The 14,869-nt window shown below is 41.5% G+C and overlaps 1 protein-coding gene across 2 annotated transcripts in view; it reads left to right on the top strand.

Annotated features, from left to right (window-relative positions):
* Positions 1-14,869, top strand: part of Setbp1 (SET binding protein 1) — a 352,623-nt gene that overhangs the window by 174,620 nt on the left and 163,134 nt on the right. For both annotated transcript variants that reach the window (XM_055622798.1, XM_055622800.1), the window contains exon 3: positions 3,883-3,936. In XM_055622798.1, the coding sequence (XP_055478773.1) occupies positions 3,883-3,936 (54 nt within the window). The remainder of the gene's footprint in view (positions 1-3,882; positions 3,937-14,869) is intronic.

Here is a 14,869-nt window from a genome sequence, read left to right as displayed (position 1 = left end):
CCCCCCCCCATAAAGTAATACTAATTTTCTGCTTGTTTTAGTAAAAACCTATATCTGTTTTCTAGTGAAACTGCATTCAACAATTGAGAAAAGTAGAACCACTGTTGATGAGGAAGGAAGGGGAACACAGAGGGGCCTTCTTCTATATTGCATTTTCTCATCCTAGGTCCCCAGAAGAAGTGGCCTCTGAGCACCTCTGAGGGAAATACTACCCTTATCCTTCTCAGAATCTTTCAACTGCTTGATTCATGTCCCAACATTAAGATGTAAACTCTTTTGGGGGTCTAGTCTGTTATTTTGAAACACAAGAGGACTTTTTCTGTCCCTGTAATTCTAATTGACACCTAAGCTGTGCACTTTAAGTGTGTGGTGACTGGCACTTTCTTCTTTAAAGATGCAGCATGGATATCTACTCTGGGGAGCATTTATATCATAGAATGCTCTAACTAAGATTTTCTGTGTTTGGTTATAGCATAGTTAGAACCTGAGAGCCTGGAAGACACGCATGGTGTGATGGGCCATAAGACAGGCTTCATTCGGCTTACTGTTCTTTCAGGGCTTATTTTTAGGAGAGGTCACAATACTTACCTTTGAATGTTTCCAGGTCAGATGACATCTTCCACGGACACTAAACTGTGTGTGAAATGCTTGGCATCTCCAAGAAAAATAATTGAGGCATTTAGACTCCACTTAAATTCCAGCATCCCTGACATCACATCCCTGCATCGTCCCACTCTAGCACAGAGAGACAGGCATATCTGAACTGCAACAGTCCATTGAACAGCTCACTATTGCATGGGCAGAAAAACAGGAGCCTTCTTTCTGACTGGTGGTGAATCTCTTTGCTGCTTAGCCTTTTTGCTTGCATGTTGCTCATCCTTAAATTTAACCAGTGACTTCTATGCTCAAGTAAAAGCCAATCTTCCCTCCTATAACCAAGATCAGAGAAAAGAGACTGTTGCTAACCTAGGAGCTCATTAACTCGTCTTAACATTGGGATGCTTTTCACGTGGAAAGCATACTGGGTGCTGAGTACCGTTTCCTTTTGTGAGCTTGAAAGATGTTTTCAGTTATCTCTCACACTTCTCCACACCCAGAAATTGAGTCACTCCTGTTCTCACCTCAACGTTGACAATCTCTCCGACTTTCCTTTCACGTCCGCTGTCCAGTAGGTTATTAAGTGACTAACTGTGTGTTCAGACACTTCCTAACACATTGCAAAGTGAAGAATTTACATAAAATAATGTGTCACCCATGATTTGGTAGACATAGTCTTATTGGGTGTGTTGTTGTTAGTTTTTAAAAAATCCAAAAATATATGCAGTGATACAAAATAGAACTAAAATGCACACATCTGATTACTTTCTGAGAGAATAGAAGAGAGGAATTAAGATGTGTGTGTGTGTGTGTGTGTGTGTGTGTGTGTATGTGTGTGTGTGTGGTGAAGTACATTATAACTTTGTTGAGTACCAAAAAAAGACAACAAACCATAATCAAGCCTGCTGGGTTTCTATACAAATGGATGTGTTCAATCCTCCACCATGGATATGAAGGAATGCTACACATTTGAAGATGCTTTGAATACATTTGTAATTTATCCTCACTGTCAGGATTGCAGAGCTAAGAAATGGATATTTTAGTCGCTTTTCTCTGTCTGCCTGGTAAGCCAGATGGGTAGGTGACTGAGCTTGAAGGGCCTTGAACATTTATGAGATGAGTCTTGTGTACTGATGCATCTTAGTGATTTTATGTCTGAATGAAGTCTATGTCACATTTTTCCTTTGCCCATATCAGTGAAAGGCTTACCTTGTATTGCTAAGTCTTGAAGAGTAGATGTCTGTTACCTAGAAATAAAAGTATCTTGAAGAAAGGGCTGGTTAAGGGTCATCGATCAGGACATAAACATTATGTTAGTCCATGGGGCTTCTTTGATTAATATTCTTATACTCAGCCTTTTCCTTATACCCACCTGGACTCTACAAAAGGTTTCCAGTGGTGCAATTCACATTCACATACACACTATAGAACAAAAAGCCTGCTCATTGGCAATATATAATTTAAATCCAAAGTACATGTAGTTTCCAGTAATGCCAAGAAAATATTGCTTAGCTTCAACCAGTCTCTCATGAGTAAAATGGAGATAGTTTCTGTCTCAGTATTGATGTGTATTAGAAAGAGGTATGAATTAAAACAAAGTATAATAACACAAATATGTGAAAATGCAGTAATAAAACCTATTATTTTGGATACTAACTTTCAAAATGAAGAAAAATAAATAAAAACTATTTATAAAATGATAATAAGTGTACTGGAATCATAGCAAATCTGGGTATATTATAATCCCTTCCCTGTGCCCTAAAGAAGGCTGGGGCCAGCACTGATGGGTGCAAATAGCAGAATATTGGGATTAGAATGTCCCTACCCTGTCTTTGTTCTTCAAACTGCTCCCACTTGAAGCATGCACCTTCTCTTCCTCCTCCCTTCTCTGTTTTGAAGGCTCAGTTCAGATTTCATCCATTTTAGCAGCCCCCCGCCCCCCACCAGAGCTTTCTTCCCTCTTATTTAAAGTCTGAGATATAGACTCTACCATGTATGCTAAAGTACATTTGAGTGAATGTTTTCTGGACAGGGTGCACTCTGAAGGCGAGGATTGAGTTTTCCATTGTGCGTGAGCAATGTGTCTGGGCACACTGCCTAACAGGTAGCTCCTACCTGATTGTTTCGTTACTAGTGGAGTCAGGGTGACTTCTTCCTAGGATGGAAAATATGTCTCACTGGCAGGGTAACCCTGGGGCTGAGGAGAATGTGCTGCCCTCGCTCAAACTTAGGCTCGCGTTGGGTGAGTCATTAGGGAAGCTAGACAATCCGCTCAAGCTTCCCCCATTGGGAAGACCCTGGAGCCTAGAATGGCTCCTGCTATTTCTTGAACCAAATAAAATATTGTTAGAGCAAACATTGAACTCTTTTGTATTTTTTGCAAATACTCTCCAGGCCTACACTGGCCATCATACTCCTTGATTTAAATAGGCGCTTTCCTCATTTCTTGTTATCCCACCCTTTCCCAGCACCTTTATCAACAGGTAGAATGCGACTATTTCATTAATTAGTGTTATGTTACCATTGAGGGTTTTCTAGTGTTAAACCCCAAGAGATGAAAAAAATACTGAAAACCTTACCCTTACCATACAATATTGATTAAACAGAGGTGTGTGAGAGAACACGTGTGCACGAGCATGTAATTGTATCTTATCCTCTAATTCTGTGTGTGATTATTGGAAGCATAAGTTATGAACACTTAACTGGAATGTGGAATTACAAACAACACAGAGCAAAGGGAAACAACAATGTAGGTGGAAAGAATTAAGAGTCAATTTTATTGGCTTGATTTTGATTTTAAGGGAAAACAACAACAACAAACCTAAGAAACAAAGAAAAGAAAAGGCCATGTTAGAAGCAAGGTGCCTTTAACTATATGTGAAATAATAACTCCTGGTCTGGTTTTTTTTCAAGCTATACTTTGAAAGTAGAAAGAAAGCAGGAAACGTCTCCCTAAAGAAATCTATTTATCTCTAGACTCACTTACATTATACTTCATGATTTCATGGAGCCAGTGCCCCTCAACCACAGCCTCTGCTCTCTAATTTAAGCTCCTTTGAATAAGTGGTAGCACAAAGAAGAGATATAGGAGAAGGCCAAAAGAGGATGGGAGAATGTCAGAGAGGTTGTAGACATAGCAGGGAGCTCAGGGAGTCCAGGTCCCTCACATTCTGTGACCGTGAACCTGGAGCCCTGAGCTGGGCTCCACTCAGGTTGGTTGTCTTGGGGAGGTTGTATGTAAACTTTGAGAAACAATACTGAAGAAAACTCTTTTGTTCTTTTCAGCTCCTCACAGCCAGTGACCTTGCAGCCAGTGACCTCAAAGCATTTCAGACGCAGGTGAGTCCCTGTCATGTTTTTATGTAGTTTGAGAGTGCCATGATATGTAGGTAGTCTGTGAGTAAATGAATGTGACCTGAGGACAAAAGCTTCACTGTGGGCCTTCTGTTTCCACTACTTCCGGTACTGAAGAGATGACCTGGCATGTGTTCCCTGTCCCTAGCTCTTCTCTTATCTCAACATTGGCAAAATGAATTCTTTTTATTCTGACTTTTTTAATGCGTCATATTAAAAAACAAAACAAAGCCCATTTAGGTCAAGCTGTTTATAATGTTGAATGAACACAGAGCTCGATTTAAAAAAAAAAAAAAAAACCAGTGAAATTAGGTTAGGGTTCTGCCTTTCTCTCTCTCTGTCTCTTTCTCCTGTATGTTTATGATTCTATAATATTCATGTGCAAATACCTTGTCATCACGGTGTGGTGGCCAGGCTAATCGAGGCTCCCATGAAGACAGACAGTTGAGTTTTGCTGACCGTGGTCGGGGTCACGTCTCTAGCTGTAGTGCTGTTTGAGGATCAATATTAGAAAATGACAAGAGGGACCAGGTAAAGGCTTTCTGGAAGCCAAGTGCAGTGGTGCACCCCTTTAATACCAGCTCTTGGGAGGAAGAGGCAGGTGGACTTCTGTCAGCTGGAGGCTGTCTTGGTCTACATAGCAAGCTCCAGGCTCCCAGACCTACATAGAGAGACCCTTTCTCAAAAAGAGAGGTTTTCTGGAGTATCCACTTACCAGGGGTAAAGATGTAAAGTCATTCTGTCTCTGGAAAAGGAGTTGATATGGGCACACAAATATGGTGTGTTTATGCATATATACATATATTCACACGAGGCACAGATACCTTACCTCTTCCCACAGCATCCAGCTGAGGCCCAGGATTAACACAAAATTCAGGAATTACGGTTGTGGTGCTCAGTCCCTGGCTCCTTTTCATGTGAAACATTCAGTTATCCCTACCCACTCCTAGATTTATAATCCCATGGAACTGTACCTTTGTGTCAAAGAACATGACAGCTGGCAGCACTGAACTTGGGAGTGTGGGACAATTGATTTTCTAAAAGAGTTCCATATATTTAGAGTGTGTGTTTCTCTCTTTAAACCAGTTGCGTACAGTGCCTCTACCTCACTACTCATTTCTGGGTTATAATCTCAGGGCACCCTTTTCTTGCCTGGCATCTGAGGACCCAGGTCTTGATATAAAATAGCTGCCATGTCACACAGAAGAGGAACAGGGACAGTAAGTGGTCAGGGAGACCTGGAGGAGGAGCATTGGCAAACTCAGGGGCCATTAGTGAAAGTCTAGAGCAGATCTGACTTTCAGTTCTACGCTTTCAACTCATTAAAGCTCAGCTAGGAAATCACAACCATGAACTTCTGGGGGCTGGAACAACAACAGGCACTGCTGAAAGAACTAGACCTGCCCACACTCAAATGAACAGTGTGTAAGGGGCGCACGCCTTTGAGCATAGCACTGGGGAGGCAGAGATGGTGGATGTATGTGGGGAGGCCCCCTGCTCTACGTAGTGAGTTCCAGAACAGCCAGAGCTCCATAAGAGAAAAACAGACAAACACCAAAACAGACACTAAACAAACAAACACACACACAAACAAAACAGATCTGAATACCAGAAACAAAGGAGAAAAAAAAGCAGGTCTGAATACCACATCTGGGGTGTTTCTGTTTCAGTCTATTGTAGATGATCAATAAGGCTTTCTTGCCACTCATTGAAAACCAATAAGGAACTAAACACTAGTCACTTATGCATACAAATTTCCAATGGATCTAAGAGAATGAGAAACAAAAGCAGAAGACAATCAACATTGACCCATTTCCCACTCTTTTACTTGACCCCTTCCCATGCAGTGACACCGCAGCTAAAGGTCTCTTCTCACTTTACAATTTTTAAAATATGCATTTTTAATTTTTTAAATTAAAATATAATTATATCATTTCTCCTCTTTTCTTTTCTCTCTCCAATAATTCCCATGTATGCCACCACACTTTGTTCTCAAATCTGTGGCCTCTATTTCTGTAATTTATGTGTGTGTTACTGACATGATCATATTCTTTCCATGACATTATATGTATGAGTTTCTATGAATGTGGTCTAAGTATATAAATATAGCTCTTTCAGTCTGTATAACGTTCCCTGTCATTTCATCAGGATTGACCACTGGCATTAAATAACCAGTTGATACGCTCTTCCCTAGTGAAGACTATGTCTCAGGCTCTCAGCCTTCCATAGTTGCCCATAGTTCCTTTGTAAAGGGTGAAAAAAGCTTTGTGTGGAAGTCCTGTTTTGCCGCCCCCAAAGGAAGATAGTGTACAGAGTTTCTGAAAGCTGTGTGTGAGTGGTTATGTGTGTGTCAGCGTTTACATGTAGGTATGCTTTGGGCACAGCATGCCTCTGACATGATCACATCTTCCCATGATTATTTAGAGATATCCTCATATGCTAGATTTAAAATAGAGTAGTAAATAAAGGCATAGGTAGACCCCTTTGAAGCTGGTCTACTGCTTTGGAAGGCATGATCCTAGAAAGGCACTATCCAAGCATGGCTATCGTCTTCAACACGGATGGCTTGCTCCCCTGCTCATTTCATTCTCCACATCATTCCATTTTAATGTCATCCCCTAAGACTGGATGAACTTTTCTGGCTTCTCAGGCTACCATTCTGGAGGCCAGGAAGTTCTGTGATTCCTGTGGGCAGCCTACCAGGCTCAGATAATAGTTAACATCCTGGTTCTATTCTTAAATCCAAAGGGCAGGGTGTGTCTCAATTCAACACCAGCCATTGACAATTTTTTTAAATAGAAGTTGAGTGTAGCCTACATACATTAATCTGTGGAAGTTTTCATTTCCAGGAACTATCAGTGACTCCTGGGTAGAACCCAGGAGGACCCCTTACTGGGATAACTGATTAACCCCTCTGCAATCCAAACTTTTCATTTGAGTGTTGACAGCTTTAGTTTTCCTCAATGCCTCTTTTTGTTGCTTCCTCCTAAAGAACATAGTCATGATCTCCTCACTAATTTCTAATGAGTTGAAAGTGTACAGTGGTGACTATATTAGGCTGGACCATTCTGTTTGTGGCTGCTCTTCTCACTGTATTTGGGTAAAGCAGAGGAGGACAAGAAACAAAACTCTGCTCTGCTGCTGATTTCCAAAATTACCTTCTTCAGTCTTGTAAATACACATGTAACATTTCAGGCACTGCTTGAGTACCTCAGGTACATTGAGGATTCAGGTGGATTTGTCTTTTTGTGACTTCTAGTGCCTGCAGGTTTGGCACGTTAGGTAGTTTTCAAAGCATAGATATGAAAAGTTCTGGAATTCATATCCAAACCACTCGACAGTTCTCATTCTTGGCTTTTGAAGCAGCTGACCCACAGAAACGTTTGTACTTTCTGGTCTAAAGTAATCAGAAATGAGAACACACATTTCACTTTGTGAGACCAATGCTCTCCATGCCTGAGAGAAATAAGAGATGGCTTTCTCTAATGAAATCCCAATAAATACAAGCTTTACTCTCCTCTCTCTCTCTCTCTCTTTCCCCTAATACAAAAGCTAAAAGTAGGAATTAGAGTGTACTGAAAAGCAAAACAAGATGAGGGCACACAGAAACAGAGATGAGGGCATCCAGGGGTAATCTTTTACTCTTTGTCCTCCACAGCCTTGCATATCTATTGGAATTCAGTCATCACAGTTATAGTTATGCCAATACTTTATCTTTTCATTGCATGATTTCCATGTCACTGGAAAGTTGTCTTGCAGCTGGTTATTCTTGCACTTGTTGCTAACCTTCCTCGATTTTCCAGTCCATCCTCACTAGGGATTCCAGCCCTTGTAGCACCCAAGGAGCAATCTAAAGCAGATACTGGCACAAAGTCCACTCAATTAAGAAACAAATAGCATACTTCTTTTTTGTCTGCCTTTCTATAGAGAAGAGCACCGAGACAAGGTAGAGGAAAGCAACACATCAGCCATGGCGAGACACATCTTTGTGGGAGGGGAATCATCTCAAAGCCAGACAGCCCATGAAAACGTTCTGTCATTGCTGCCTGCTTGATCACCCCCCTCCTACCACACACATTAAAACTGAGAGATACCTCAGCACGGGGAGAAATCATGAGGGGGACTCATAGAAAACACAAAAGACCAGGATTAACTGTAATAGCTGGGCTTGCATTGTTCTAGGCAGGTCCAGACACAAGTCATTTCAGAAGCTGTCCAGGTAGCAAGTCAGGATCCTTGTTTTCTAGATAAAGACATTAGTAAAAAGGATGACTGGAAGACAGAGTGTGAACAGTCTCCTGTCCCAGTAGACTCTTGTACCAGGAACATGCCATGCACTTAATTTGCTCCCTGAAGTCTACCTCTCACAGCAACCTTCTTAGTTGTGATCTTAACTCCTCGGCCTCCCAGGCAGAGCGAGTTCATCTGAGCATGGATACTGTGTAGCCTTTTGCCACATTTATCCCCTGCTATTTCCATTCAACAACTGAAATTTGTCCCAAGATTATAGTCTAGTCAATGATACTTTGAGTTTATGGTCCTTTTGCTATTTTCATGTTCTTTTTTTTTTTTTTTTTTTAACTGGATCTGACATTATCCAAAGGCTCCATGTTTAGGACACTACCTCAAGGAGGAGGAAATGCATAGGTAGAGTAGCCTGTCTTTTTCCCCTGCCTCCTGCAGTGTGGTCTGCCGTGGGGCCTCCTGGCTAAGGTGGTTGCTTTGGAAACATTTGGCTTTATTCTCAAGGCCTTTCATCTGGCTGGTTGTGTATCAGCTCAACTATTATATCATGCTCTCAGGAGACTCCAGAGTTATTTCAGAGCATGGGGTGCATGGTAGAGCAACCTGGCTAGTGTCTGCTATTGGCTCACACAATGAATGGCTAGCAGCTGTGGGTTGAGAAAAATTTATAGGAATCTGTTCTTTTTATAATAGCTAAGAATGTGAGTTTTCTTTTCAATTTATTATTTATTTTTATTTGTGTACGTTGGTGTTCTGCCTGAATGTATGTCTCTGTGAGAGTGTCAGATGCCCCTGGAACCGGACTCACAGACAGCTGTGAGCTGCCATGTGGTGCTGGTAATTGAACCCAGATCCTCTGCAAGAACAGCCAGTTCTTGAGCCATCGCTCCAGCCGCTGTGAGGGTTTTCTCAGCAATACATATTTTCTAACATTTATGATATTCATAGCAAAATAGTGGCTGGTGGGGAAATCTATTGCTTCCCTACAAATCACTGGGAAGCTCTGTTTTGATTTTTACTGTCATCGTTTCCTACTTTCAGTGAAAGAAGAGCATTTGGATGGTGTCTTTTCATTCTGTGAGCCTATAGCTACATCTTGTTTTGTGAATAACGTTACTCCTCTGGAGGAACTAGCACCACCTGGAAAGGTATCTTTCTTGTCGCCTTTAGAGCAGCTAGACAAAACATGGATAATCTCTTCCTATATCTCCAAAGGCCACCAACAGTTTTAATTATTTTCTTAACAGATATGGATACCTGAGATTATAACAGATCATTTTAACAAAAATGTATTTGGTGACATGCAGTCATATATGTTGTACTAAAACCCTCATGAACATAACTATTTTTGATATGTGAAATCATGAGTTGCATGCAATGGGCATTTCCTCTTTGCACTGCTTAGAGTAATTTTCTTAAGCAGCATTGGCATTTGGTCATGGAGTGAAACCTTCTCCAGGTGTTTTCCAGAGAGCCTGGCATTTCAAGGGGGATATTCTAAAGGCTTACTGTGTTTTCTCTTGGGATACTGCATCTCTTAAGACTTCAGTGGATATTTTGTTTCTAACTCCCAAGATGTTTTGAACATCTGAGAGGCATGTGCAGGTGGACCCAACTTAAAACAAACCAAATATTAAGCAGTTCACACTAAGGAAAATTAATAAACAACAAGTAGGGAATGGAAGAGGAGGGAATTATTCATACCCAGAGATATTTTTCCACTTTATCAATGAATCAGTATAGGTTCTCTTTGCCAGAATATCCAAATATAATGTAGGCTTCCAAAAACTGATTTAAATTCAACTGTTCAGAATAGAAATGAAACAAAAATGAGGGATTAACAATGGGGACTGACTGAGAATTGTACTTTCTACTCTTTTAACTGAAGTTTTCTCTTCTCTAAAAGAAAAACAAAAACATAAACATAAAACCTTAGTAACAAGAAGGAAAGGTGAGGTAACCCCTGGAATCCCTTGAGAATTTAATTATCCTGGGACCCCTTCCCCTGACCTTCTGTTTTTAGTTTCTGTGATCTAGCCTTCCTCATTATTCTTTATGATAAATGGAGCCTAATACAGGAACTTCTTAGAAATTCTCTTCTAGTTCTTCTGACTTAAATCCTTGGCATCTCAAACATCTGTGCTCACTGTAGCGGAGTCACACAGTTGTACTTGTCTGTGCAAATGTTTACTATAATGCATGGTTTTCCTCCACTTTTTGAAGTTTTGAGAATGACTGCTGTGGAGTAAATTCTCATTCCCCATTAATGTTTGAGACGTGTCTATAATTTCTTCAGCAGGATTGTTCCAAACGTGCCTTAGGAGGAGGGTTACTTGTCCAGCCAATTAGTGACCTTGCCTCTAAAGTTTATTCTATTCCTATTGTCTGGCTTCCACCCCTACCTTCTTGGCCCTCCTCCTCTTTCCCCTGTCTTCTACCAAACAAATGGTGCATGTGAAAGGCATTAGAAGATCCCTAGGAGATGAATGCTGTTGTAGGGCAGGTTGCTTATCCTTAGGCTTCTTTTGGCCATCTTCTTGCTGGTGATTGGAGGATCTGTTCATTCTGCAAACCGCCTCCACCACAGTGTTTTGCCTGATAGTGGCCACCATCTTCCCTCTTGCTTAATTTCCCCTTATGAACACGCTTTTCCTTTCCTATCTCTTGGCTTTCTAAAGGCTATGTACCAGAACCTCTAATGGGACCCTTGCTTCCATCTCAGCTCAAGCCAGTGCTGCACAAGTCAAAAGAAATGTAAGCAGTGTTGAGACATGTAAACATGTAAGTAGCCAAAGGGGTACTTTTTTTTTTTATTAATACAACAACATTCTTTCACCTTGTAGTTTCAGTGTGAAGAGCAACAAGAACATTTCTCATTGCTTTGCAGATTAGAAGTTAAGAAGGCCAGTTATGGGACTAAATTGATGTGTTTGAACCATAGGTCTCTCTCTGCCTAATGGTGTATGACTTCCATTAAAAATTCTACCTTACTTTTATGAGACCAGAGCCCTCATAAGTGGAAGGATACCTGTCCATTGCTACATTGGGTGAGATCCAACCACATTATGCATCTAGTAAATACTCCATAAGCATACACTGCAATTCTTATTACTCTTATAGCTTTACATAATTAAAATTGGTCATAGATAACTGGTGTCAGAGTTAGAGTACAAAATGCAGTTTCCCAAGTACTCTAAATGCAGTTTCCCAAGTTAATGTGACCAGAATATGGGATTACAGCTTTCTTCACCCCAGAAAACACAGAGCCTCAAAACAATCAAAGAATAGTAGTGACCCCACTGCCGTTTTCTGCTGTCTCCTGACGGCATTTGCCATCTTAAGCGAGTAATGGCAGACCCTGGGACCTCAGAAGATGGAGTAAGACAGAGGTTCCCTGCCATCAGCAAAGACGGGGCGGGCTAATTGGCCTGGGGGACGCCCACCAGTGCACTCTCTGTGTTTTCTATCTTTCTCACCCAAGACACCTTCAGGATTAACATAATTTTTCCTCACAGAAGAGAAATATCTATAAAATATTAAAGTTTATCTTAAATGAATCAAGAGCCTTCCAGCCACCAGAATATTGGCTTATTTTAATGGCACTTCTAAACTTATTTCTTTAAATTTACTTTGACCTCTGCCCTGCAATAGAATGACTAATAGCGTGATTCACTATCTAGTAATATCAGTGAGGAAGTGCACTAAAGAGCAAGAGCTTGTAGGAGTTTGCCTGATGACTCTTGTCATGCCTAGCCAGTTTTTTAGGTATCAAAATAAAACAGGAGGTACTTCAAGAACATTTTGCATTCTGGATTTAATGGACCATGTGAGTACAATGGCACCTGCCAAAGAAACAGTGCTGACCACAGGACTCTTGTGTCTAGCTGGACTAACAGGGCAAAGAGCTCACAGACTACAAAGAGAGGTCTGTGTCTGCCAGCCTGATCAGCATTGTGAGAAAACACAGCTGTCTGAATTTGGCTCGCCTGTCCCTAATCTGGGGAGGAACAGAAATTCCAAAATAGGGACAGTGAACAAAAATCTGTGTGCTGCCAGCAAAACAATAAGATGTTCCAAAGTTATTTGTAGACCCCATTCTACCAAGAGGGGCTGTTTGCGTAGCAAAGTTTAAAACAGATCCCCCACAAAAAAATGTATGTGGACAAATTCTGATATTTCTGTAATGCCATCTGGCTTGAGGATTATACTAAAGATGTCCTCTGTTGCTGGTCATATTTTTAGCTATTAATTCTCGGGAGCTTTTTCTTTTCTTTCTTTCCATTTGCTGTGATTTCGTAGCATAGCTTCAATTATCTCTGAACTTGGGGCCCAAGGTACACAGCTTTCAATTAAGTCAGCTGGATTCCCCCCCTTTGAACTTATGGCATTATTGGTATCATGACATCTGTGAACAGGAGCCTGAGGCAGGGCTAGGTAAGAAGAAAGGGGAGGGTATTGCAACAAGAAACCCCCGTGAGTCTCAGCCTGCTGATGTTTCCAGAGGCAGCAGGCTTCCTTCTTGATAACTCCAGCAGAAAAGAGCAATCAGCTAAACGAGAGCTGGACAAATTAAATGGCTGAGTATTATTTCAAAAGAGAGCTTGGGCAGCATCAGAAATTCCCCATCAGCTGTAATAACGCCAATTACCTTGCCAATTTCAGATTCTAGTGTGATGTGTTTAGTGCAATCAGGCGCTGGTCTCTTGCTTGGGCCTGGTGGGTTTTGTTTACTTTGAATGCGCGTTTGTAGAGAATCTTTTGCACCCAAAGGTTTTGAGCTCTGAATGTCCTTTTCTCTGTCCAGATTCGTACACAGCTGGGAGAGATTTTTTTGAGATGGAAGCTGGAGCAAGCTGGAGCCAGTGTTTCCTCTCGGTATATAATCCCTGGGACTTTAATGTAATAGCACATTGGGTTTGCCAGTACTTGGTAACTGTAGTAATGTTCAGAAAAGCTCTCTATAGAGTCACCGGCCATTTAATAACTATACATGTCTGATTAACAGTAAGGCTTTTTGGCATGTTGAAGCATTGGAGAGATCATCGTCAACAAGCAATAACAAACATACAGCTCTAGAGTGGAGAACTAGCCAAGAGTTCATTAAGCTTTAAACAGCCACAGTTGAGGGTTCAGGGGTTTTCGTTGTCTCCCTTTTAGATTCACTTGGAAGGTCAGATGCACAAATCATTTGAGATATTGGAAGAAATCATAGGAGAGGAGAGCCACCCCTTCCATCCCCTCTGCACTTAGCAGAGGGTAAAATTCGGAGACTGTAAGAGGCTCGTTTTTTATCTACATTTGGCTCCAGAGTAATGGCTGTGTTGTTCCAGCTTCCTTGAGGGGTGCGCTGCCATTCGCAGTTTACCCTCCCCATCGAGGAAGCCACTAATCGTGAGCGTTGATGGAGTGTGTGACTTGACTGACAGCTGGAATGGAAGCTCTATCTGTGGTGGTTGGGGTCAGAGGAAGAGCAAAAGGACGATGTGATTCCTGTTACACTCAACTGTCATCTGAAGTCAGAACTTGGGGCATGGGGAGCCATTCTAGTTCCCTCTGCCTGGTGACAGGCAGACTGTGTATCTTGTTGCTGATTTTCACCTGCTTTCTCCTCTTCATGCTTGTGATAAAGGTCACTTTGCTTGGCCTCAGGAAACTAAGGGTTTTCTTGGTTCAAAGGCAGACACAGGTCCCTTTCAACAAGTCTCATGAATTTCTGGGCCTTCCCACTCTTAGCTGCTGCTGAGCATGCTCTGTTTGCAAGCTCAGGTTAAAGAGCCATTTGCATTCGAAATCTGAAGAAGCCAAGGCCAACCAGGGCAGCATGGCAAGTCTCCTGCTGCGTGCTTCAGACACCTCCACTCATTCCATGGTGTGAGTGTGTGTGCATGCATGTATGTGTATGTCCACTGCTCTCTGCATGTATGTGTATGTCCACTGCTCTCTGCATGCATAGTTCCCCAGTTTAAGTGTGCCTAACATGTGCCTCAAGGCTGCACATGGCCCACAATAGAACTGAATGTGGTCCCAACCCAAAAATAACATACCTACTTAAAACATGTTTTTTTTTTTCTTTTGCTTTGCTTCTTTTAAACTCAATTTTGTGGCTCTCAAGTTTAAACTTAAGAGATGACAATGCCATGTTGCAGAGTCAAAGGATGGACATCCCTGCACAAAGTATTTCAGCCAAAGCATTTAGTTTAAAGCCACCTTTTTGCAGTTGGCAGCTATTCAGGTACTGTTCCTGTTTTCAAATAAGAGAGAGACCTCATCCCATCCATACCTGTGAGGATAAGAGGGGCCCTAAAAAAACTAGAATGAATTATTCAATTATGGAGTATTAAAGTATAGACACAAGGTCTTCAAGTCATGGCACATATACCCAGCATCAGTGACTTCCATGCCAATGGAAAAGAGCAAGCTGTCACATACAGCCTTCTCCTCAGCATGAATGGAGAATTGGCTGGTGATCCTCTTGTCCGTGGGGAGGCTGACATTTTCAACATTTCAGAGGTGGACTGTGACATGGTTCCATGTCCTCCACCCAGTTTATATCAGTCTATCAAGAGCAGTCTCAGTGGAGTATGAAAGGCTGTTTTTGTTATTGTTGTTTTGTTTTGTTTTTTTTAGCTTTTTAATTGATTTTTCTTATGCCTCTAACTCCCTTCTCCATTCT

This window comes from Psammomys obesus, unplaced genomic scaffold, assembly GCF_907164565.1.
Source record: "Psammomys obesus unplaced genomic scaffold, mPsaObe1.curated_primary_1811, whole genome shotgun sequence".
Classification (NCBI taxonomy): Eukaryota; Metazoa; Chordata; class Mammalia; order Rodentia; family Muridae; genus Psammomys; species Psammomys obesus.
The sequence above is the reverse complement of the archived record's forward strand: the minus strand, read 5'-3'. Positions and strand labels throughout refer to the sequence as shown.